General features: G+C 36.6%; 1 protein-coding gene across 6 annotated transcripts in view; it reads right to left on the reverse strand.

Annotated features, from left to right (window-relative positions):
* Positions 1 to 25,500, reverse strand: part of KIAA1328 — a gene marked incomplete at its 5' end in the record, with an annotated part of 171,547 nt that overhangs the window by 141,155 nt on the left and 4,892 nt on the right. For 3 of the 6 annotated variants that reach the window (XM_080686364.1, XM_080686367.1, XM_080686365.1), the window contains 4 exons: positions 10,132 to 10,247; positions 19,050 to 19,144; positions 22,907 to 23,049; positions 23,738 to 23,773. The exons of 1 other annotated variant lie outside the window; for it this stretch is intronic. In XM_080686364.1, coding sequence (XP_080542490.1) covers positions 10,132 to 10,247; positions 19,050 to 19,144; positions 22,907 to 23,049; positions 23,738 to 23,773 — 390 coding nt within the window. The remainder of the gene's footprint in view (positions 1 to 10,131; positions 10,248 to 19,049; positions 19,145 to 22,906; positions 23,050 to 23,737; positions 23,774 to 25,500) is intronic. 2 more of the 6 variants (XM_080686368.1, XM_080686366.1) reach the window with 1 other exon arrangement.

The following is a 25,500-nucleotide window of genomic DNA, read 5'->3' on the forward strand; positions in this document are numbered from 1 at the left end:
TATATAATTGAAAGATAATAATCCACAGCTGTCAAATAGTAGACTGCCACTTAAACATTACTTGGTAGTAACATTGGAAATTAGAGGAAACTATACTTAAACATTATTTTTTGAGGTATGAAAAATAAAGTCTATATACATATATTTATAATTAGACCACCCTATTTCAATACAATACATAAAATATGCAGTCTTTTTATATTTTCATCTGAAAACCAACTGCTTCTTTAGTATAAAAGTGTCCCTGCTTAACTGGAAAGAGCTAGACTCGCAGGGGTCCTCAAACTTTCTAAACAGGGGGCCAGTTCACTGTCCCTCAGACCGTTGGAGGGCCAGACTATAGTTTAAAAAAAAAACTATGAACAAATTCCTATGTGCACTGCGGGCCCAGGACGAGTCGGCTGCTAAGCAGGACAGGCAGCGGCACCTGGCGGGCGGGATAAATGTCCTTGGCGGGCCGCATGTGGCCCTCAGGCCATAGTTTGAGGACGCCTGATAGAGCTTCAGAGACAGGGATGGATCCAAACCAGCTGGAATACTTACTAACTGATTGACATCAGGTGAGTTGCACAACTTATGTGAATTTCAGTTTTCTGAGCTGTTACCACGAATATAGTAAGGAGTCACTATCTTTTCAACCAGCCATTATTTATTCTTGTCACTACAGGTAATCTTGATATGTGGCTATTAAAAGAACCTTACTTTCTTTTATTTCTCAAAGTCACATCATAGGCATAATTAAGTGCATTATATTATCAGACTGGGAGGAAAAAAGACTAAGAGGAGTCACACACAGTTCTTAGGATCATAACAATGACAAATAAATTGCTTCCCAACTCAGTGCCTATGAAACTAAGAAACTTCTTAAAGTCTGTAGTACTCATGTATGTTTAAAAAAAAATCAATGAGATACAACCTTATTGCACTCTTTATAAATTGTCACAACTCCACCCAAAATCACTGCAGTGAACACTCCCTACTAAAAATGACTTATTTCAAAATAAGATTAAGGGCTGAAAATGTATTAGATGCTAAAAAAGTATTAAGTGCTAAAAATGTATTTTATTGTTGGTTAAACAACAACAATAAAAAACTCAATTCTGTCACTACTAAGTAAGCTTGGATGGAAAATAAAGCCTACTCCAATTTGGCTGTGAAAATAGGGATTCTTTTGTGAACTTTCACTAACAATAAAGTTCATTTCAAAATGTATTATAAGCTGGGGGAGCTACTCTATTTACATGTAATATATTATTATAAAAAACTGGCATCACTTCCTTTTAATCAATAATTAATATACAGATTTGACTTCCATAGCTGCAAATTATATCATGAAATCTCCTGTGCATGTATTCACACCTGACATAGTCTCCCAAGTCAGTTTGCAAAACTATAATCAGAATCCTATATAATAAAGAGTTAATATGCAAATTGACCATCACTCCAACACAGAAAATGGCCACTCCCATGTGGTCAAAGATGGCCGCCCCCATGTGGACACAAGATGGCTGCCATAAGATGGCCAGCAGGTGAGGACAGTTGTGGGCGATCAGACCAGCAGGGGAGAGCAGTTGGGAGGGACCAGGCCTGCAAAGGAGGGCAGTTAGGGGGGGATCCAGGCCTGTAGGGAAGGGCAGTTAGGGGCACCCAGGCTGGCAAGGGAGGGCAGCTGGGGATGACCAGGCCTGCAGGGGAGGACAGATAGGGGCGACCAGGCTGGCAGGGGAGGGTAGTTAGGGGTGACCAGGCTGGCAGGGGAGGGCAGTTAGGGGCAATCAGGCAGGCAGGCAGGCGAGTGGTTGGGAGCCAGCAGTCCTGGATTGTGAGAGGGATGTTTGACTGCCCATTTAGGCCCAATCCCACAGAGATTGGGCCTAAACGGGCAGTCAGACAGCCCTCAAGAGGTCCCAGATTGGAGAGGGTGCAGGCTGGGCTGAGGGACACACACCCCTGTGCACGAATTTTGTGCAGCGGGCCTCTAGTTAGCTATAAAAAACCTTTATGGGTTCAAGACAGTCAAATTGTCTGTAAGTTGATTAAATAAATGAAAACAAATTACTTTAGTGCCTTAATAAATAATAATTATCTCTCTCAAGTAACTATTAGACCTAAGTTCAAGAAAGGACAAACTGAGCAGTTCCTACATAAAGAGGTAATAACTGTTTCATACTTCTTTTTAAGTTTATTCAAGAGGAAGAAAGAAAAACTAGCTGCTTTTATTCCAAGTTAGTTAAAATTAATATAATTTAAGATACTGATTTTATTAATCCCCCAATTAATGCATTACTCCAACTTTATGTATATAAATTTGAAAACATAGAGGAGATGGACAAATTCCCTACAAGACACAAATTACCAAAGCTTACTCAAGAAGAAATAGATAACCTAAATGACCCTATCTATTGGTGCCAGAGGCCATTATTGCCTTTGTTCCAGATTTTAGTGGGAAAGCATTTAGTCTCTGACCATTAATTATAATTTTAACTATAGGTGAAAAATGATGCTACACTATTATAATGTAGCTACTGCATAATCCATCATTGGAAGGTTGACTATTATTAGTTAAAGGTATATATATATAAAGCACCCAATAAATACCCAAAAGAACAAAGTGACAGCAAATAAGCCAACAAAAAAATAAAATACAAATTTTAAATATTCCATTAATCCAAAAGAAGGCAAAAAAAGGGAAAGAGGAAGGAACAAAGATCAAATGGAGTAAATTGCAAAATGATAAACACAAATGTAACTGTAGTAAGAATCATATAAAATATAAAGGGTAGAAATACCTCAATTGAAAGGTATAGATATTAGACTGGATTAAAAATAAAAAGTACAACTCACCTATCTGCTGGCTATAAAACCTGTACTTTAAATATAAAGACACAATCAGGTTAAAATTTAAAGGTAACGAGAAGATATATCATGTTAACACTAATCAAAGACAGCCAGAGCAGCTTAATAAACAGGAGCCATTGTAGATTTTAGAGCAAAGAATATTACCAGGAATAAAGAGGCTACTTCATAATGATAAAGAGATCACTTCATCAGGAAGAGGTAACAATCTCAAACTTCTATGCACCTGAAAACAGATCTTCAAAATACATGAAGCAAAAATGGATAACACAGCAAGGAGAAATGGGTAGATCCACAATATTCAGAAATATCAATTCCCCTTTCTCCATAATTGATGGAACAAGTGGTTTATAAAGCAACACGCACACAGGAGCTTTGCACCACACACCTGACACCTGTAGAATAATCCACCTAACAGCAGCAGAATACAAGTTAGTGGAATATACGCCTCTCACACACACATCCCAACATGACCCAAAGGTACAAATTGAAAAGTGAGAATTTAGAAGAGAGTGAAATTTACATTTCTCCACTGTTCATATCTCTTACACAAAACATTCCTATTGCAAGAAATTAGCACAAAGAGTGATTTTAATATACAGGGATGTTGTTAAAATGCAGGTTCCGAAAAGTGAAGTTTAGCATGAGTCCTAACATTCTGCATTCCTAACAAGCTCCCTGGTGTTGTTGGTGATCCTGACATCACATAGCCAAGGGGTGCACTTGCAGTGGCAAGGGAATGACAGATGAGAGGAAAATGAATAAAGGAAGTGAGGGTCCCTTTATCTTTGCCTGCTTCTAGAAAGTCAATGACAGGCTAAATAAATAAATAAATAAATAAACATTTTTTGAGTGAATCTAATGTGGTTAGTCATGGCACGAAGCATTAAAAATGCATTATTTCATTTAATCTTCACAACAACTCTTTGAAGTAAAGACTGTCATTATCCTCATTTTTCAGAGAAGGAACCTGAAGTTTAGAGGTTATTTCCACACCTCACAGAGCTATCTAGTTACTGGGCTTAGCAAGGCACAGGTGTTCCGAGCACTAAATGAGCTCCATGGGCATTTTGTTTTCCCAACATTCTCCCTAAAATCACATTAATTTCAGGTTTCTCTTTCTTTTGAGTCCTTCCTTCCCCTCATTGAAAAGACCTAAGCATGACCATCAAATTGAGCAGAGACCTTTTGGAAATACCATCACACAATTGAACTGGCAAGGATTACTATAAGTATCTGCCAATAAACATCTTTTGGCTGACTTTTCTGTTGTATTCAAAAGAGATGCTTAATATTTTACCTCAAATAAAATATAATTAATTGATACAAAATTAAAGGTAAGAGATCTGAAAAATTCTAACTTTCACTGTGATGTCAAACTAGACCTACTCAAACTAGACCTACTCGCATCCATTTACATGATTACATGATGAACTGGGAAAACATGAATATGCTATACACTGATGATTTCAAGAATGAAGCAATATTCTGCATTATTCAAAAATACTCCATAATGTATATATGTTTTTAAAATCAGGAAAAAGTAGGTTAAATTTTTAAAAATTAAATAAGGCATTAATTATTAAGTATTCCCTACTAGCACTAAGTATTCAAATACTAGCACTAATCACAGAGTTGAGGAAAGATTAACAGATATATTTGTAAATATCACCACAGGCTAGAGAATTCTATCAGTAATTACTGTCCTGGAAACCAATGGGGGGAAATGCAGAGAGAATTCAAATACCCTACATGAAAAGTTCCTTAAACAGGTGCAGCACAGTGGCAGCCTGAGTGCCTGCAGCTTTGCAGGACAGGAGGCGCTCTCACAATGCTTGAGGTTGATTTCGAAGCCCTTGCATCATCTCTAAAAGGGAGGTGGTCACTGTGTTCCCCCAGCCATAAAAGAGAAAATAAGTATAACCAAACAAGTAATGTCCTCCGAATGGCTGGCACTTTATGGATAACTAGTGGCCCAGTGCATGGAATTCGTGCACGGGGAGCGAGATGGGGGTCCCTCAGCCCGGCCTGCACCCTCTCCAATCTGGGACCCCTCGAGGGATGTCCGACTGCCGGTTTAGGCCCGACCCCGCAGGATTGGACATCTGTCTCCAATCCAGGACCACTGGCTCCTGACCACTCACCTGCCTGCCTGCCTAATGCCCCAACTGCCCTCCCCTGCAGCGTGCTCACCACCTACTGCCCCCCCCACCAGCCTGATTGCTCCCAACTGCCCCCCACTGCTCGCCTGCTCACCCCCAACTGCTCCCCCTGCTGGCCTGCTCGCCCCCAACTGCCCCCCCCCCGCTGGCCTGATTGCCCCAAACTGCCCCCTACTGCCGGCCTGATCACCCCCACTGCCCTCGCCTTTTGGCCTGATCGCCCCTAACCACCTCTGCCTTGGCCCCGCTGCCATGGCTTTGTCTGGAAGGACGTCCGGAAGGTCTCCCGGTCTAATTAGCATATTACCCTTTATTAGTATAGATACCCAACTTTCTCTAGAATTTTTAAATGTATAAGAAACCTACAAGGAAACTGTCCTACAACCACTGTCTTTTATCCTCTGAAGTCAGGGCTTGGAAACCAGTCACTTAGCACTTAAAACACACTGCCTTTGCTGCCTTGAAGGTAGGAAAGTTCTAGAGCAGCAGAGACACTCAGGGGCAAGCTGTCAGATTAAATATCATGGCGCATTAAAACTGAATAGGCAGATGAAATTTTCATTTCGACATTAAACCTCCTTCCAGAAAAGGAAGAAATGTGTATAGGGAGGAAAAAGATAAATGGTGTTTTTTGGTGGCAAACTGCACCCCACAAAGGAAAACAAAATGTTGTCAATGAAGAATGTAATCACAAATAGCTTTATAAATAGCTGAAAATATTGCCTTGCTTATAAACGAGGCTAGATTTTCAGAACATTAAAAAATTTTTCACATACAATGGGCTATCTGGCAATAATGAAGGCTACGTTTTCACTAAACAGCAGGACACAATCAATGTTTTCAGTTCAGAAGATCCCACCATTGTGAGAAATCCAAATCTCATACTATTTCAAGAGATCACATAGAAAATTCATGAAAAAAATGGGGTAAAAATGAATAGCTATGAAACTCCAACTCTGTCGTAGTTTCTTCACAACCCTTATATTTCTTCCCTGGCAATACCCCAAAGAAAAGAACTCTTTGCAAAAATTTCAGTTGCCTCCTGGCCTCATAAGCCAAATAACATTTCTATCCAAATAATCCTTATATGCTGCATCAGTTTTATGCTATACCAGTTCTCATATATTTTTAGCAAGTATTTTGGGGCAGGAACTCCTCTTAAAGCTACTTCTTTACCTATCCTGCCAGGCTGCCAACCTTGTGTTTTGAACTTTGCAGACTCAGCTCTGGCTTGGCGGGTCTAAAGCGCTGCCCTGAGCTGTCAGAACACAAGAAAAGAAGGGGCCTCAGAAGAGCTAGTGTCTTTGTAGTGGGCACCAAAAATACCTGAATCAACTCTCAAAACAATTCTTTACTTTGTTCTGTTTAAAAATTTCCAGCAATCTGATTGACAGCATTCACAAAAGCATCCATCTATGAAAGACACAAAAGCTGATAATACACGTAATATCCAAGGGGCAAGTAGCTTCCCCTAAAACCTGTCCTTCCATATTAGCTCTGCTACCTCACAGACATGCTCTTGGCCTCCCATCTTACACCCCTCCCCCACCAGCTGACTCATTTTTTACACTGAATATTTTATAAATGTATACAAGAGCTTAGATGCCCAAGAGCATTAACATAACATCTCCCACAGTGAGGTATTACAATCCAGGTTAAGAAATGAAAGGAACAAAAATACAGAGAATACTTTTAGAACTAACACTGTGGCCTGATGTATTCAAAGGCCCTGAAAAACTTGCATCTCAAGATCAACATTTCAGAAGCAGAATTCTAAATATTCATAAGCAACCAGATCTTTACTGAGCTCATCTGCTCACTCAATACAACAAAACTAACCCGTCAGGTAGATAGCTACTCATAATGAAGTACTTTGAAGGGAAAACCAGATTATAACATTTAACCCTGAAAATTTTATTTCATAAACCTATTTATATGGAGACAGACTCTATATCTAAAAGTGCAGATTTAAAAATTTTTTCTTTGCCATTTGGGGGATGGAAAAGCATCCCTGATTTGTATATTAAAGCGCAAGCATCTGTCCTACTGATGATATTCCAGGGAAGCACATTAGCATAAAATTTAACGATGTCAAATAAGTGGATGTGAAATAGGGACTGCGTAAAGACACTATTTCCAAGGCTGACAGAAACATCACTGTTTAGAAATGCAAATGAAACCATTATGTTCAATAATTATATGAAAATATGAACAGTTCAGCATGTTTTCCAGCCCTGATGGCGGTTAATGGGATGTATGCTTATGTAAATAACTACTATTAAAGCTAATGCTGAAAAAAACTAATAAATTCATACTAAAGCAACTGATTTAGTATGCTTTTAAACCCCAGCAGTGCTCACTTATTAGAAAAGAGTGCATTATTATGTTTAGAACTCATTACTGCTACAAGTCACTGCAACTCCATCAATTACTATGCATTAATGAAAATGGGACACATACAAAAAAAATTATTGCCTCTCAGCAGTTTTTTTTAAAGACAAAATCTAGGGGTATTACCATCATGGGGCCTTGTAGGGAACTTATCCACACTATAATCTTTATTACTAAAATGGTACTCCCAATACTATCATCCTAAGGTATTTTGACCATAAGAAGGGCTAACCTTTATGTAAAAATATCAACATTTTACAAAATTGACCATTTAGCACCAATAAGAAATTTTTAATATTTGAATTGCATTTTTAAAAACTTTCATTAACATATATACGGCAGATGGTCCATTTTACTGTATTTCTTTTATCCTTACCTGAGGCTATGTTTATTGGTTTTAGAGAAGGAGAAATGGAGAAATAGAGGGAGGAGGGGATGGAAGGAGGGAGGGAAGCAGGAAGGAAGAGAGGGGGAAGAGGAAAAGAGAGAGGTTGCTTCCCATATATAAACCCCGATCCAAAAAGGGGATCTAACCTGGAAGCTAGGTATGTGCCCTGTTGAAGAATCGAACCAGCAACTTCTTGGTGTACGGGATGATGTTCCAACCAACTGAACCACCTTGCCAGGGCAGATGGTCCATTTCTTTTTTTTCCCAAAGGGAGGCCAAGAAGTGAAAATACACAGTGGTAGTCATACCAGTATATAGAGGTAGATGGTTTCATTCTAAAATGCTGCCTGATATAACAGATAAAATCCCACCCAGTTCTACATTTATGTCTCAGTGAATTCTGTGCAATGAAGGGATTGGATTTTTAAGAACAAACCTAAAATTTCCTTCTTGGCCACAGATGGACTTTCTTGCAATATATTAAATATTGCAAGATATTAAGAAGCTGAAAAGTCCTTGTTTAAAATTCAAATTTAACTTGCACCTAACAGGAAAGAAATGCTGATGGAGCAGGAATGCAAATATATAAATACCTTTGCTCTCACTCTATTTGTGTCAACTTTCACAATTTATTCTGTTTCCTTCGCATATATAATTAAACTAATCCTTCATTCTTTTTTTTCCAGGAAAACAGAAAGCACTTTAGCACCTACTAAATGTTAAAAATATTTGCTAAACCTCAGACATAGTCATGTTATATACAATGAGTATATGTTTATTTTGAAATTATTATAGTCACATCAGTCCAATCATTTGCAGTTTTGGCTCTCACTTGTTTCTTCGCCTCCCAAGAAGCTTCTCTTGCAATTTAGATATACTAACACCAGGTGGTGGTAGAGTGCGATGATGTGCAGCTTTAATAGTAAAATCCAAGTTTTCTCTCAAAAGCAGTAAAATGCAGATATTCTCTGATCAAGCAACACAGATTTAACAATTCATTCACGTAACAGGTATTTTTTGAGTACATACTGAGTATCAGGTCTTGCATAAGATTCTCAGTGTACAATAGTGCATAAGGCAAAAATAATGTCCCATGAGGGAAACAGACAATAACTAAATGTATAATAGAACGCCAGTGCCCTCAATAATCAAAGCCCATTCACAACTATAAAAAAAAAACTTCTTAGCAAACTGAAATGAAGCAAATTCCTCAGTGTGATAAAAGATACCTATAAAAAACCGGATAGCTCAGTTGGTTAGCGTGTTGTCCCAATATGCCAATGTTGTGGGTTCGATCTCCAGTCAGGGCACTCACAAGAAGCAACCGATGAATGCATAAATAAGTGGAACTGCAAGTTAATGTTTCTTTCTCTCTCCCCATCTAAAACCAATCAATAAAAAAAAAACTTTTTTAAACATATAGCTAACATCAATCTTAAGGCTGAAATTACACATTTCTCCTAAAACATGGAACAAGATAAGGGTGTTCTTTCTCATCTTTTATTCAATACATAACTGGAGGTATTGCAGTAAGACAAGAAAAAGAAAGAAAAGGCTTAAAGATCAGGAAAGAACGAAAACTATTTTTATTTGCAGATGACATAATTGTTCACACATAAAATCCTAAGGAATCTGTGAAAACAACTATTAAAATTAACAAGTGAAAATTTAGCAAGGTCAAAGATAAAATCAATATAAAAATTCAACTGTTTCTAAATCCAACAACTGACTTTCTGCTGACTAGAATGTGCACATGATGGCTGAAGCTTAGAATGCCAAGACTCTCTCAAATCAATGGAGTCATCCCCGCCTCGCGCCAAAACTCAAATGTCTTTTACAATAAAGAGGAATAAATATCTGTCTTGCTTTTATTACTGTTACTTCGGCATTTCTTGCTATAAAACAAGAAAGCTTGATCCTGACACAGATTCATAAAACATCCTTTAGTAGGTTCCATCTAATCCTAGCCTTTTCAGCTTTGTTTCTGCATTATTTTCCTTGAGATCTGTTCTATGCCTTGTCAAAGCAGCACATAACGAATGGTGAGATTCCTTAGTAATTCTTACCTGACTTCTTTAGCAACAAGCTTTCTTGAATTGCTTTAAACATTTTTTAAAGATGCTCCCTCATAAATCAAAATACATTTTGCTTCAAAACTATACTGTCTCTTCAAAAATTAATTACTATAAACATTTATCACCAATTCCTCCCTGTAGTTAGCATTAATACCTAAGTATTTTTAAGAGAACAAAATAATCTTTAAGTATTGTTTCGGCATTCACGAAAGGGTCAAACTTCCTGCACATTAAAAAAGAGAACTTTCAAAAAGGATATCTTCCCTCTCTTTGATGATCAGTTCATTCTGTTCTTCCAACTGCCTGATCTTCTTCTCAAATGATTCCTGCTCAGCTTTGAGTCGTTCTTCGGTCACTTCCTTTTCCTCGCTTACTCTAAAAGAAATAAAGAAATGAAAAGAAAATGCCTATGAGAATACAATACAACATGTGCCTACAGCTGCAGTTTACCCAAAGTAGACTTCCTCCAGAGTATGCTTACCTCTTTCAAAGGTTTCTTCAGGGCTACTCTATGCATTTTTTCAACTAACCTTATATAAGGCAATCTTTTACAGCTGTCCAATAAAACACGAATGTGAGTTTAAAATCAAGAATGTTTCCCATCATCAGAAGTATCTTAAATATGTAAAGTCCAACATAAGACACAGGCTCCTAGTTATAATCTAGGACAGAAAAATATCTAATTTTTAAGACATTAGGTTTCATTTCTTCATTATCAAAATAGGCACAATCAATTTAATTTAGATATTTTTATACTTTTATTTAAATCCTGTAAATGACATAAACAACATATAAATCACTTAAATATTTCACTAAAAATACATAGGCAATTTTATTCTTTTTTTTCTGGAACTGATACTCTGTATTCCTTGGTAGCATATAAATAACTACATTGGAATAAAAACACAGCATTAACATAAAGCTTGCACTATATTTATTCTTAGTCCAACAATAGGGTGGTGAAGTCCTGGGGTTGGGGTGGGAAAGAAAGGGTCCATGGGGGGGAAAAGGAGACATATATAATACTTTCAACAATAAAGATTTTTTTAAAAAGGATTTTAAAGTTAAAAACACCAACCAATAATTTTGATTCTTTAATGTCTAATTCTGAAAAGTATTCCAACTCGATATTACCAGAAAGGGATGGTTCCTAACTAGAACAAAGAAGGAAAAAGATCTTTAAAAAACCCACGAAAACAGCTAAACAACAACAATAAAAGTTATCTTAAAATGACAACCCTAATTTTCATGTTTCTCTGTGCAGAGAGATGTTAGCCCTGAATTTCTGTTACTAATGCCTGTTTCTCCAAAGAGAGTACAACATTTATCCCACAAGATCACACTGGGATGTGTGTGAGTGAAATCCACGCCTTTCCTTTGAGCTCCTGTTTACTTTCTCCTAGAACCCTCCTCTATCAGAACAATTTTTGAATAACATGAACTCCATAGCTTTTCCTTTCTTGCTAGCCTTCTGAGGAAGATATTAAAATCAATGACATAACAGAATGAACATTAGAATTTTTTGAATGTTCAAGAGTTGATTGCTTTTTCTTTGAAATAATATGTGTGAAATGCACAGCACACAATAGTGTTCAAAAACAGGTTTATTTCTTCTTGCTCATCTTGACATTCAAATAATTTCCTCAACTATATTATTTATGGCTAGCATAATATGAGGCCCATGAATGGGACTCAGGCCCCTCTTCCTAAGAGGGTAATCTCTAAAACTGATACAATTACAAGGAATCCAGGCAACAAAGAACAAATATACCTAAATGAAGAGGATTTATACTCTGGTCTCAGGTAATCCTGCCTCCCTTGTAGACTGCCACATTTACCTTATCATAGAGGTATATCTCAACATTTATTTACTCCCTTTGTTCAACCTGAAAGAGATCCATGAAAACTTTAGAGTTCACTGAGGGAGTAAAAGTTGTACACATATCCCTTAATGCCAGGGATGAGCTTTTCCCAAAACGTAAAGTGCTCTATCCGGAAAAATCACTCCTTTTAAAATTTAGTTTCTGGAGTATGTTTAAAAAATGTATCACTACGCTATTTATTTTTTTTTTTTTTTTTTTTTTTTTTTTTTTTTTTAAATAAATCTTTATTCAGATTATTACAATTATTTCTCCTTTTCCCCCCCATAGCTCCCCTCCACCCCTTTCCCACCCCACCTTCTGCCCTTACCTCCCCCCCACTGTCCTCATCCATAGGTGTATGATTTTTGTCCATTCTCTTCATGAACCCCCCCATACCCCTTTCCCCCTGAGAATTATCAGCCCACTCCCTTTCTATGCCCCTGATTCTATTATATTCACCAGATTATTCTGCTCCTCAGGTTTTTAATTCACTTGATTTTTAGGTTGGCTTGTTGATAGATATGTATTTGTTGTTCATAATTTTTTCTCTTTACTTTTTTCTTCTTCCTCTTCTTTAAGAATACCTTTCAGCATTTCATATAGTACTGGTTTGGTGGTGATGAACTCCTTCAGCTTTTTCTTATCTGTGAAGCTCTTTATCTGCCCTTCAATTCTGAATGATAGCTTTGCTGGGTAGAGTAATCTTGGTTGTAGGTTCTTGCTATTCATCACATTGAAAATTTCTTGCCACTCCCGTCTGGCCTGCATAGTTTCTGTTGAGAAGTCAGCTGACAGTCGTATGGGTGTTCCCTTGTAGGTAATTAACTGTTTTTCTCTTGCTGCTTTTAATATTCTCTCTTTGTCTTTTGCTCTTGGCATTTTAATTATGATGTGTCTTGGTGTGGTCCTCTTTGGATTCCTTTTGTTTGGGGTTCTGTGGGCTTCCTGGACTTGTAAGTCTATTTCTTTCACCAAGTGGGGGAAGTTTTCGGTCATTATTTCTTCAAATAGGTTTTCAGTATCTTGCTCTCTCTCTTCTTCTGGCACCCCCATAATTCTGATGTTGGTACGCTTGAAGTTGTCCCAGAGTCTTCTTACATTATCTTCAACTTTTTGGATTTTTTTTTTTGCTTTTTGCTTTTTCGGTTGAGTGTTTTTTGCTTCTTTGTATTTCAATTCTTTGACTTGATTCTTGTGTTCCTCTATTCTGTTTCTGGGTCTCTGTATAATATTTTTTATTTCAGTCAGTGTATGTTTAATTTCTAGTTGGTCTTTTTTCATATCTTCGAGGGTCTCGTTATATTTATCGGCCTTTTCTAGGATATTCTTAAAAAGTCTTATAACGGTGGTTTTGAATTCTATATCCAGTCGTTTGTTTTCCTCCATTTCTTTCGTTTGTGATCTGATTCTTTGACCCCGCATTTCACTGAATCCCTGAGTTGGTAAGGTAGATATTTGTGCTAGGTTTCCAATATGGCCCAGTGGGTCTGCTTCCCCAGTTAACCTGAGGTGGACACTCTTGGTGCACCCCTTTGTGGACTGTGTGTACAGCCTTGTTGTAATTAAGTCTTTATTGTTGTTGGTATCACTGGGAAGAATTGACCTCCTGGCCAGTTGGCTGTAAGGATCAGCTGTGTCTATGCTGGGAGAAGCCCGGTGCTGGAGACAGCCTTATAGGATTAGACTTGCCAAATTGCAATAGGCTCTGTGCTCAGCTTGGATGGGGTGGAGTCTCAGTCTTGGCTTCCTGTCAGCCCCGCCCCTGCGCGCATGTGCGCTTTCAGTCCTCCGCCTTCCCCAGCTCGTGTCTCCGCCTGAGAGTCCAGACTCCCCCCACAAGAGCGTGGGTCCCCAGGGGCTCGCCTGGAACTGGGGTTCACTGCAGTCAGAACTGGGGCTCGGTGCAGTCAGAATCCTCTGACTCCCCTCCACTAGGGAAAGCCTGTGGCAACCCCCGCAGCCTTTGTGCGCACCGGCGCGGCGCGTGTGCGCACTTTCAGTCCTCCGCCTTCCCCGGCTCCTGAGTCTCCGCCCGAGAGTCCAGACTCCCCCTACAAGAGCGTGGGTCCCCAGGGGCTCGCCTGGAACCGGGGTTCACTGCAGTCAGAACTGGGGCTCAGTCAGGATCCTCTGACTCCCTTTCACTAGGGAAAGCCTATGGCTACCTCCGCAGCCTTTGTGCGCACTGGCCCGCGTGCGCCTTCAGACTTCTGCCTTTCCCAGCTCGCGGTCCGAGGCTTCCTTCCCCCTTCCGCCAGAGGAAGTCAGCCAAGCTCTCAGCCGCCCTTCCTCTCTGCGCGCACAAAGCCCCTTTGCCGTACCTCCAATTCTCTGTGAGCTTTTCTCCTTCCTTCTAGTTGTAGAATTTTCACTCAGCCTGCTTTCCTGTGGTTCTGGATGGTGTCCGTTCTGTCTTTTAGTTGTAGTTTTGAAATTGTTGTGCGAGGCAGCAGTTTAGTTGTTTACCTATGCCGCCATCTTGGTTTCTTATCACTACGCTATTTAAACAGGCCTTTTTTTTTTTTTTTTTTTGGTCTTTTCTGTTATGCTGCTATGATTAGACTATCCTTTAGCAATTATTATGCTCTGGGAGGCTATAAAATTAACAAGCTGTGGTAAGTACAAAGTATAAGTCTTCTTCCATAGGCATATCTAAAGATACTCATGGCTTCTTTGTGGCCTATTAGCATAGTTAATATAAGCAAGTATATTAATACAGCCTTTAAAGGCAGAGGACTTGCCAATAAAACAACCTCAAGATTTGATATCCACTCTGAAATCTGTCTTTGTTTAATTTATGTTCAATAATATTTCCCATGAGGTATATATAAAAGAAAATATCTGGTATCCTGATCTACATTTTTCATCAAAGCATGCTCAGACCACAAAGTAACATAAAAAGACCTAATTCTCTATCTCATTTAGAGTAGAGCAACAAGTTAATTAACAAAATGAGAAGCTAAATACAGGAAAGGGAAATATCTAATAGGATAAAACAGTTAAAACTGACAAGAGGATATTCCCAGAGTTGGTTTGTTAATTATTTACAAAGAGGACAATAGCCTGTTCATAAAGTAAGATTGTTAGCATTTAGTTAATGCCTCAGAGTATTTATCAAAAACTTCCACAAAATGTACTGTTATCTAACAAGAAAAGAGAATTCATACCCTTAGAGCTGGGTGGTTGGGCTAAAAATTGTGCTGAAAGTACTGAATATCTTTGAAGTCTTACAATTGAAGTCTTAATTTTTTATTGTACTGAGATGTACATTTAATTATGACAAAAAATAATTAGTTACAAAAACTAAAAAACCAGAATAAATATAAAATAATAATGATCTACTTATTCTACAACAGGAAACTAATGATGTTACACTTTCTATTTTTCTTCTGAGAATGTCAAGTAGAAACAGCAAACTGTCCTTTGGGAAAAATCAGTGTCTGAGCCTAAAAAAGAACCCAGTCCTCAAATGAGTTAGTGCACAAGTATTCACTGGGGAACCATGCATTATCTGACAGTGTGGGCACAGGACAAGAACTAGTGGAGATTTTTTTAGGTTTCTTCGAATATGGCTCATATACATCAAAAAAATGCAATGTGGCCAAGATTATTTTAAAACTTCTTTTCCTTTAAAAACTAAGCTATAGTACAGTTTGTGCATTAGTCTATGGCAGCGATTTTCAACCTTTTTCATCCATGGCATACACAAACTAATTGCTAAAATTCTGCTGCACACCAAAAAATATATTTTTTGCCGATCTGACAAAAAAAAGGTATAATTTTGATTCAGTCATACCAGACGGCTATTGTTATGTTGGCTGTTGTCATATTTTTAAAAATATATATATACTTTTAGAGAGAGAAACATCTATGTAAGAGGGAAACATTGATCTGTTGCCTCCTGTACACCTCCTACTGGGGATGGAGTCCGCAACCCAGGCATGTGCCCTGACTGAGAATAGAATCTGCAACCTTTGAGTACACGGGACGATGCCCATCCAACTGAGCCACACTGGCCAGGGCAGTTGTCATTTTTTAATATGACAATCTAAGGGAAAAGAGGTCAGTGCCCCTGACTAAATGGTCTGACATTACATGTTTTAAAAATTCTTGCTGTGGCACACTGGTTGAAAATCGCTGGTCTACGGTACCCTCCCCATCTTAAAAAGTCTCAGTAAAAAAAAAAAAATTTAAAAAAATGCAAATGCATACATAAGGAAGTCGCCATCTCTCAGCACAAACTACAATATTTTGCAAAGTCATTCATTTTTCAAGTCCCCATAAATTACACTACTTTTCCCACCAATGCAAACAATTCATTAATTTTACTATTAAAGACTTTCTGAGGTCACTTAATTCAGCAATTTTGAACAAAAAGAAATCTCTCTATCCTTATGCCTCCAAAAATGATCAATCAATATTCCACTTTTTCTTCTGCAAATGTAAATCAATGCTAGACACCTCAGGAAAGTGTGATCATTTACTTCAAGTCCATATATCAAGTCATCTTTTACACTCTCTTCCACCAGCTAAATAATTCATAAAATCCCTGGTATCTATTCTCCATTAGCCTATTAATTTGTATGTGCACTCCATTCTTTTATTAGTGTAGTTAACACAAGTAAAAAAGTTCCCTGAGCATATATAGATTATTTAAGGAGGCATCTACAGATTATTAAAAACTCATACTAGGTTTTTTGGTTTTTTAAATATATTTGGTTTCTTGCCAAATAGCACTATATTGTTTATTCATGTTCAGGCTAAATTGAACTATGAACCATGCATATTTTTTTAATGTACTAGGCCTAACCAATAAATCTTTCTCTTAACTGAATTTCTATTTTATTTTTATTCTTAGGCATATAATAACCTGCACTTGTCACTATTATCTTACATCCTGTTTGAATGAATCTATTTTCCAACCTATTAAGCCAATTCTTAAATCTTATTTATATCTTCGGTTAACATTTATTTTCGTTTAGTAACATCAGTAAATCTTATAAGCATCTTTTTGCTACTTTCACACATAGTACCAATAAAGATAACGACTAAAACGGACCTCACAGCTAGATTCTCAATGGAACAGGTAAGATACAGGTAAGACAGTCTTGGAATTTAGACATATACAGTTTTCCCACTAACATTGTTAAAGGCCATGTGTTTTTTAAAAAAGGCTAATGCTTTAGTAAGAATGCTTTTCACCTCAAAGGCACCATAAAAAAAAAAAGCTATAGTTTTCATTTGCTTTTATATTGCATGTCACTCTACAATTGAAAAACATGCTATTTGTTTTGTACGTTGTACTGAGAGCTACTGAATATTATATAATTCTGAAAATATGCTTGTTAATGGTCAGTGTTGGTGCTAAGCACTCTGACTTTTCCCCTAAAATAATGTTGGTGCATTTTCATAATAGCGGAAATTCTTTAAGTATGCTATACTTGAATATATCATAGGAATACACAGGTTTTCTAAATCTTCTGACACTTTCTCCATTTGCTTTAACTTTTATACAACGAAGTTTTAAATAAATAATACATGGGTCAAAGAGGAAGTCTCAAAGGAAATTTTAAAAAATACATAGGGCTGGATAAAAATGAAAATACAAAAAATCAAATATGTGGGAAGCATTAAAAGCAATAATGAGAGAGAAGTTTATAGCACTAAATGCTTACATTAAAAGGAGAATGGTCTCTAAGTTTCTACTTTAAGATATAACAAGAAAAAGAACAAAATAAATCCACAGCAACAGAAGGAAGGAAATAGCAGAGATAAGAGCAAAAATCAATATAATTGAAAACAGAAAAAAATAGAGAAAAATCAATAAAACAAAAAGCTGCTTCTTTGAAAAAAAAAATCAATAAAATTGATAAACCTAACAAGGCTGATAAAAATAAAAAACAGAGAAGGTACAAATCAATAATATCATAATGAAGCACTATAGGTCCTGCAGTCATTAAAAGGATAAGAGAATACCACAGACAACTTCATGTTCATAAATTTGACAACTTAAGAAAATGGGACAATTCTCAAAAACCACAAATGTCCAAAACTCAATCAAGAGAAAATAGACAGCTTGAATAATTTTGTAACCATTTAAAAAAATTGAATTTGTAATTAAAAAGCTCTTTAAAAAGAAAGCTCCAGGCCCAGATGATTTCACTGGAGAATTCTATAAAATATCTACAAAATAATAAGCCAATTTTATACAATTTCTTCTAGAAAATAGAACTCTTCCCAATTCATTTTATAAGGCTAGTATTACCATGATACTAAAACCAGACTAAGCAAAAGAAAAGAAAACTACAGTCCAATACCTCTCGTGAACATCGATGTACAAATTCTAAACAAAATAATAAGAAAATCTAAATTAGGAATGATTAAAAACTATGATAAAAACTGAGATTTTTACAGGTAGCAAAGTCAACATTCAGAAATCAATTTGTATAATCCACCATATCAACAGCTAAAGAAGAAAATATATAATCTCACATTAATTTAGGCACAAAAAGTGTTCCACAAAATCTAGCATACAATCATAACAAAAACTCTTATAAAAGTAGGAATATAAGAAAACTCCCTCAACTTTATAAAGAGCATCTATAAAAAATCTACAGCTAATATCATACTTAATCACACACACCCTGAAAAACCCAAATTGAAACAAATACTGCAAAATAGCTGACCAGTATTCTTCAAAAGTATCAAAGTCATGGAAGGCAAGGACACACATGAAGGAGACCAAGGAAACATGAAAACTGAACACAAAATGTGATACTGGAGCAGGAAAAAATATATTAGTGAAAAAACTGGTGAAATCTGAATACTCTGTAATTAATATTATTGAACCAATGTTAATTTTTGACAATTGCATGATGATTTATTCAGGGTGATAAATTTAGAAAAAGTTATGTGAAAGTTATAAAAGCCTTCCATACCATTTAAGACATTTATTGAGATATCTTACATATAATAAGGTTCAATCATTAGAGGGTACAATTCAATGGTTTTCAGTATATTTAGAGTTCTGTAAACATCACCATAATATAATTTTAGAACATTTCATCCTCCCCAAAAGACTACTCATTCTTCTTTTTCCCAATATTTTTTCAATTTTTCTGTAAGCCTAAACTTATTTCAAAATAATACAAAAATGTAAAAATTATATTACATTGAATTAAAACTTAGATAAATATAATTTTGACACACTATATAATGACATATAATCAAGAAAGGAAAATGAAATTCATGTGTTCTAAAGTTCTTGAATTTTCTCTCTTATATAACAGTGCATCTCATATAAGGTTTGTCTCACCTGGCCAGTTCTTTAATTAAATTTGCAATGCGTCTTTTGTCTTCAAGACATAAATCCTTTAATGATGCACTCTTTATTCCTCCCTTGCAGAAATTCTGAAACAGAAAAAAACCTTTTGTTTAACCTTTACTAAAAACAATTTTAAGACTCTTCAATAAATTTCTTAAAATAAGTACAGAGGTGAAATTTCCTAGATATCTTTTATCTTGTGGAAACACTAGTGGCCTGTTTCATTTAAAACTGACTATGAACTCAAAACAGGCTAAGGAACTGTCTGCCCACCAGGGGACATTATGAAATTTACACAGAAAAGCAGACAGAAAGAACTCAAAGCAGGAATGTCCCTGCTTAAATACTAGGGGATATTTTAAAAAACAACTTTCCCTTGGTGAGCACCACAGAAAAAACACCTAATGGAAGATACTGAGAACCTTTCTTACATCATAGCCCAGCTTAAAACTAAGGTTGGCAGCAGCTGCACCTGTTCTAGCCTCACAATAACCCGAGGTTCATTCCAAAGGGTAGTAGGCCAAAGAGTAATTAATAATAATAATAATATTCTTAAATAGCTAATAATATCTAGTGCTTACTGCTTGCCAGGAATAGTCTAAGTACACTTATTAAACCATCTTATTTCTGCAATAATGCTATTAGGTAGGTATTAGTCTTATTTTAAAGTGAGGATATATATCTTGTCTAGTATTAAGAAGCAGATCAAGACCAGGTTCCAGAGTCTGTGCTTTAACCACTGTACTATCCTCTCTCCTTTGCTACAAAAAAATCTCCTAGTACTTGAACATCATTAATAGGATATTTAAACCATGAAACTCAGGGAGTCACAAGGGAACTGGAGGTAACATGTAAAAGGAAGGAAGTATAATCCTTGAAATGTATGCAACCACAAAATAGGTCAGTCCAATTATTTCTGGTAGTCGAGAATAATCCAAGACTCTTAAAATGAAACAAGGAAATACTGAGAGCCAAAGACAGGAAAGAGAGGGGAGAAGAGAAAATGAGAAAGGAATGGTAAGAAAAGAAAATAAGTTTGGTTTTAGATACCTCAGGTCAAGTTAAGATACCAGGAGGACATGCATATAGAAATGTTTAGGTAGAAAGTCGGAAATGTGGGTCTGGCTCTCAAGTCAGAAAAAAACTAAGATTTAAAATTTAGCTATGTGATATTATGGAGGATGTTTAGATTTTTATTATTTTCATTATACTTTTGTTTTAAAATTTTCCTTAAAATTAAGAAAAATATTAGTTTTTAAAAATCATCTACAAATCCAAGAAAAAAAAATGTATGTCTAAAAGAACAGAGGGGAATCGGAAGCATAATATATTGTGGGGGAAAGAAAAGAAAAAGTTTCCAGGAAAGTGTGGGGTTAACAGTGCAAATGACTGAAAAAGCTAACAGAATGTGAAATGATGTCACTGGATTTACAATGGGAGAAGCTGCTGATAACCCATGAAAAGACATTTCAGTACAGGTGCAGTAAATATAAAACAAACAAAAGATTTTAGCAGCATTGTGTTTACCAGTAACAGCAAAAACCTGAGAATCAGGTTTTATTCACTAGAGAATGATTTCACTGTGGTATATTTATTCAGTGGAATTCCATAGATACTGGTTGCTATGCTACTGACTTTCATCTTCAAACCCACCCTTCCACGCTCTGTTTTGTGATGCTGGGGCTGAGCCTCTGGACACCTCATTTCTTCTTTGCCACATGACTCTCTGTTAAACTCTGCCAATGGAAAGAACTAGAGGGAGACCACGGGTTGTTAGAGAAAGGACACATTCCTTCCTATTTGCTTCCTTTTCCGCCAGTCTCAGCCCTGGCAAGAACAGCTGATTCTATTTTGCAATTTTTCGTGCCCTCACCGAACCAGCCTTTCTTTATCTTGTTTCCTCAGGGACAGCAGTCAGGCTGGTTCTCCATCACCAGAGTCCAAGTTCCAGTTCTGAGGGATTCATCCTCAAAGCTTCCACGCTTTAATAATTCCAACTTGTTCCATCTGTTCTCCCAGCCCTAGAAATGGTAACTGCTTCTTAGAGATAACTGAGTGTTTTCTTTTTGCCTTTTCAGTTCTTCAGCACCAATGTAGCAAGTATTTAGTATTTTCAGTTAAAATAAATGACTAAACCCTAACTGAAATATCAGTGAAAAAATGAAATATAACTATACACAACATAAATAAGTCCCATGAACATAATGTTGAGTAAAAATGCAAATCACACACTATACAAAGTATAAGCTCATTTATATAAGGTTTCAAAAAATTATAAAATTAAATATTCTTTAAAAACCAAATATATTTGGACAGTTGTCGGTAAACAACAGCTACAAGCCAAATCTGGCCCATCCCCTGTTTATTAAAATGCAGCCATGCACATTCGTTTACACACTGGTACATATATGGCTCTATTCACACGACAGTGGCAGAGCTGAATACTTGAGACAGACACAATGTGGCTCATAAAGGCTAAAGTATTTACTATCTGGCTCTTTACAGAAAAAGTCTTTATGATATTATTTTCCAAGTGAAGAAAATAACAACAATAATAATAATGCTGGCTAATTTTCTTTTAATGAAAACATCTTTCTTATATTTTAGGGCTTGTTCATCATTAACTAACAAATTCAAATGAACAGAAATCATAAAGGACACCTAACCAAAATACAGTTGCTGTGGATTTGATTTACTAGCTCCACACAGATCAGAAGGTAGGTCTTTTGAGACATACCAAGATAATACATTTTCTTAATTAAGATTTAAAGCAAGCCCAAATATTTTGGAGCTAAATGCTTTATATTCATACCAAGCATCATCAAAACATCCAAGAATCCTCTGTAGCTTTTCAGAATGCGTATAGATCATCTAATGTTTTTTCAAGGACTCTTCTACCCACATACATCAGTTACTGGTCATGTGGTCCCTGAGAAAGAAGATACCCTACCAAGAAGAACTCCTGGTGGCTTAACTGAGCTTAAATTAAAAACAATAACAAACAAATAAAAAGACAGAGCCTAGCAGTCATTTCTGAACAGGGGTCTCTCATACAAACTGCACTTCAGGGAGAAGCCTGCACTGCACTAAGCTTCCTGCTTCCTTCACTGAACTGCCTTCCTCCACTGAGTTTCTGCCATCTGAGACACCTCTCATAGAGGAGTTCCTGGAATCGTGTTTTAACCAAGTGGGCTGAAGCTTCCCAGGCTTACTCGAATGACCTAGTTGTATTGCTTTCAACAGCTTCACCACCCAATAGAGCAGCTCCATCCTAACCAATCAGGACAGTGCTTTTTGGACCAATACTATGAGTATTTGGAGTCCTTATGTGCATGAGGACAGACCAATCAGGGACCAGGGTGGGGACTTCAGTCATTTTAAATCAGCTCCCTTCTGGCTCTGGGAATGCACTTTCCATTTCCACCTAAGATTGAAAACTGCATTTCAGGATGGAGGTGAAACCAGAGCAGAGTAGAGCAGAGATGACTGGCGCAGGGTGAAGTGGACCTAAGCAGGTAGAAAAGACCAGAATAGAGCAGAACTGCCTCACCCAAAAGGGCCTCACCCCAGGGCCACCCTGCGTACTACCTCTTCACAGCCATGCTGCTTCTAACTGAGCCATAACTCTATTGAGCTGTTCCACAGCCATGCTGTTTCCATAGCTCTGATGTATCGCAACTGAGCTGTTTCACACTATTGTTTTCCTCTTCATTGCAACCCAAATCAGGAATTCCTGTTGGCACTGAATTGGCACCAACAGCCATCAATTGACAGTGCACAAAGAAAAATTAGTAACTGATCAACATTTATAAAAAATTGTAGAATGTGAACAAAAATAAATTACTGACCTGTTCATTTACGGAATCTCCTGCACCTTTTAAAGACTCCATGGAGATTGAAGCAGCAGTCTCCTTGGAAGTCTTAAGTTTAACATTAGCTTTTGGACTCATCGACTTGTGTCTTGATCTGATATTTCCTTCTGTAGAGATCCCTAAGGATTTGCATCAAATAAGATTTCAAAATTATATCTTCTCATTCTCTTAAGCTCCCCTCCCCCACCATCAACTTCTCCATTGATATCCTCTATTTTATAGGATGTGATATGGAAAACTCTTATTCATCTTAAGGCTCTCTTAATTAATAATGAAAAATGAAAAAATTATGTTTTGAATATATTAAGATTCAACTGAAATATTTTTAAAAGGTGCTGGCACATTCATATGTTATATTGAAACCAACAAATTAAAACATGCCACAAATACACTCACTCTAGGGGAATTAAAGACCTGATTTGTCACATAATTGGGGTACTTTCAATAGTCCAGTTTTACTACTCATCTGTAATAACCAGTAAACTTTAAAGAGTCTATCACATAAACTTTATGTCAAGAAGTTTCCACACTTTTATTTGAAATATTAAATTTAGGCTCTTATTTGTAGAAGAAGGAGGAGGAGGAGGAGGAGGAGGAGGAGGAGGAGGAGAAGAAAATATCTTGCTCCCTAATACATAAAGTATAAGGCAGTGTTTTGAACGCTAATAAGGTTTCTTTAATTTTTTTATTTTATTTTAGGTTCTAATGAACTGTTCCACATTCAGTTATAACTGCAAAGTTATCCTAATGTTTCATCTTTCTCTAAACACTTAATGAAGCTTAACAAATTAACATAGAAAATCATACCTGGAACATATACTACTGATTGTTCTTCATCAGAAACTATGCAGAAGACATGAAGGAAAATACTAGGAAAGATTTGCCATTATCCAAATGCTGCTTCGGTTCTGTACTTTTGTTATAATTTGTAATTTCTATTTGACCTTGGAATTTATAACTAGTTTTTAAAAGTAACACTAGAAAGCAAAGTAATTGAATTAATGCAGCTAAGTTAATATTATTTTAAAGTTCATTTTTATATAGTCACAACTATATATTTTATAAAAGTTTTGGAAGGCCTTGTTCTATAAAACTTTTATTCATGCTTATTCCCAAGTGAGATATCCTATACTATAAATTCTGCTGTGCTTTCATTTCATTGCCTTTGTAAACCAAGAGTTCAGTGCTCCAGTTCACTCATTACTGGAAAACTGACAAGTTATTCTAGGCATGAATAAATAATTTCAAAATGAGCTTTATCTTTGAAAAACAAACACTGTTTGAGGGCAAGTCAATCATACAAACACAAAGGCATTTTCTATTCTTCGTAGTGCATACGTGAAATGTCCCACGAGGTCCTACTATTTAACAAGTGGAAGAAATTCAAGACAAAAAGAACTACAGTATTGTTAATTTTAAGAGGAGAAATTTAGAAAGGCTACTAAGATCATAACACTGCTTTAGAAGACAACCATTACAATAAAAAAGCATTCTTCCAGAAACAAAATTTTAATCAGAACCATATCTAAATCCAGATATATGTACAGTTTGATAACACTTGCCGGAAAGAAGCATCTGAACATTTTTTCCAATGACCTATAACATTCCAAAGTTCTCTGTTCTTTGATAAAATGTTTTCTTTTCCAAGATTTCCAGACAAATCAATTATGAGCTATTTCCTTCCAGGCAAAGGATGGAGTAAAACAGTAGATTTAATAACATGTTCAAAAAGTCTATGTATTTCAGCTCATGATCAACCTTAGTAATGGAGTCTTTTCAGAAAAATGCTGATTAGATATGCCTGGGATTCCTATAGGAATTTGGGAATGCAAAGATGATGTCTACTGCTTGAGCTGCCAGCTGGTTTCTAATCGCTTTCCAGAGCAGCATATACACTCTCACAGCTTCAAGGTTTTGGCTGATAACTAGTGCCCATAAACTTCAAATTCCCTCAAATCTCAGGGATGGAGCTGGTATTTTAAGAGGCACATAAGACAAGTAAGCATACAAAAATTAGACACCACCACTCCTAGAAAACTGAGAGCAACTAAGACAAGAGCAGAGAGAGAATTTATAGACTCACTAACATCCAAGCTATAAACGACCTTACAAAATGAAATTGTGCAGGCTCTATTTGACAGCAAAACTGATTCTTTTTTTTCTTTTCTTTTTTTTTTATCTCTTGGGATTAGCACACACAGTAGGTGCTCAATACATATTTAATTATTTACTATTGGAAATATACTATGGAGTAAAGAACCCCGGGCGGGGGGGGGGGGGGGGTGTGAATCCAAGATGATTCAGGAATTGTTCCATATGACACTGTCTTCAATTAGAAGATACAATAATGATGAATGTGCAGACTATTCTCCAAGGATGGCCTATGGACTAACATAACTGAGTCCTGGAAAAAAGACTACTACATTTCCCTAGATCATTCACAAATAAACTTGCTCACAACTGGACAAACCAACTACCCCATTCAGCCATACCTTGATTTGAAAGCTCACCAAGTATATTATAATTTCCTCTTTGCTCAAATCTAACACTACTTCTTCATCCTTACTGTC

This window comes from Plecotus auritus, assembly GCF_963455305.1.
Source record: "Plecotus auritus genome assembly, chromosome: 8".
Lineage (NCBI taxonomy): Eukaryota > Metazoa > Chordata > Mammalia > Chiroptera > Vespertilionidae > Plecotus > Plecotus auritus.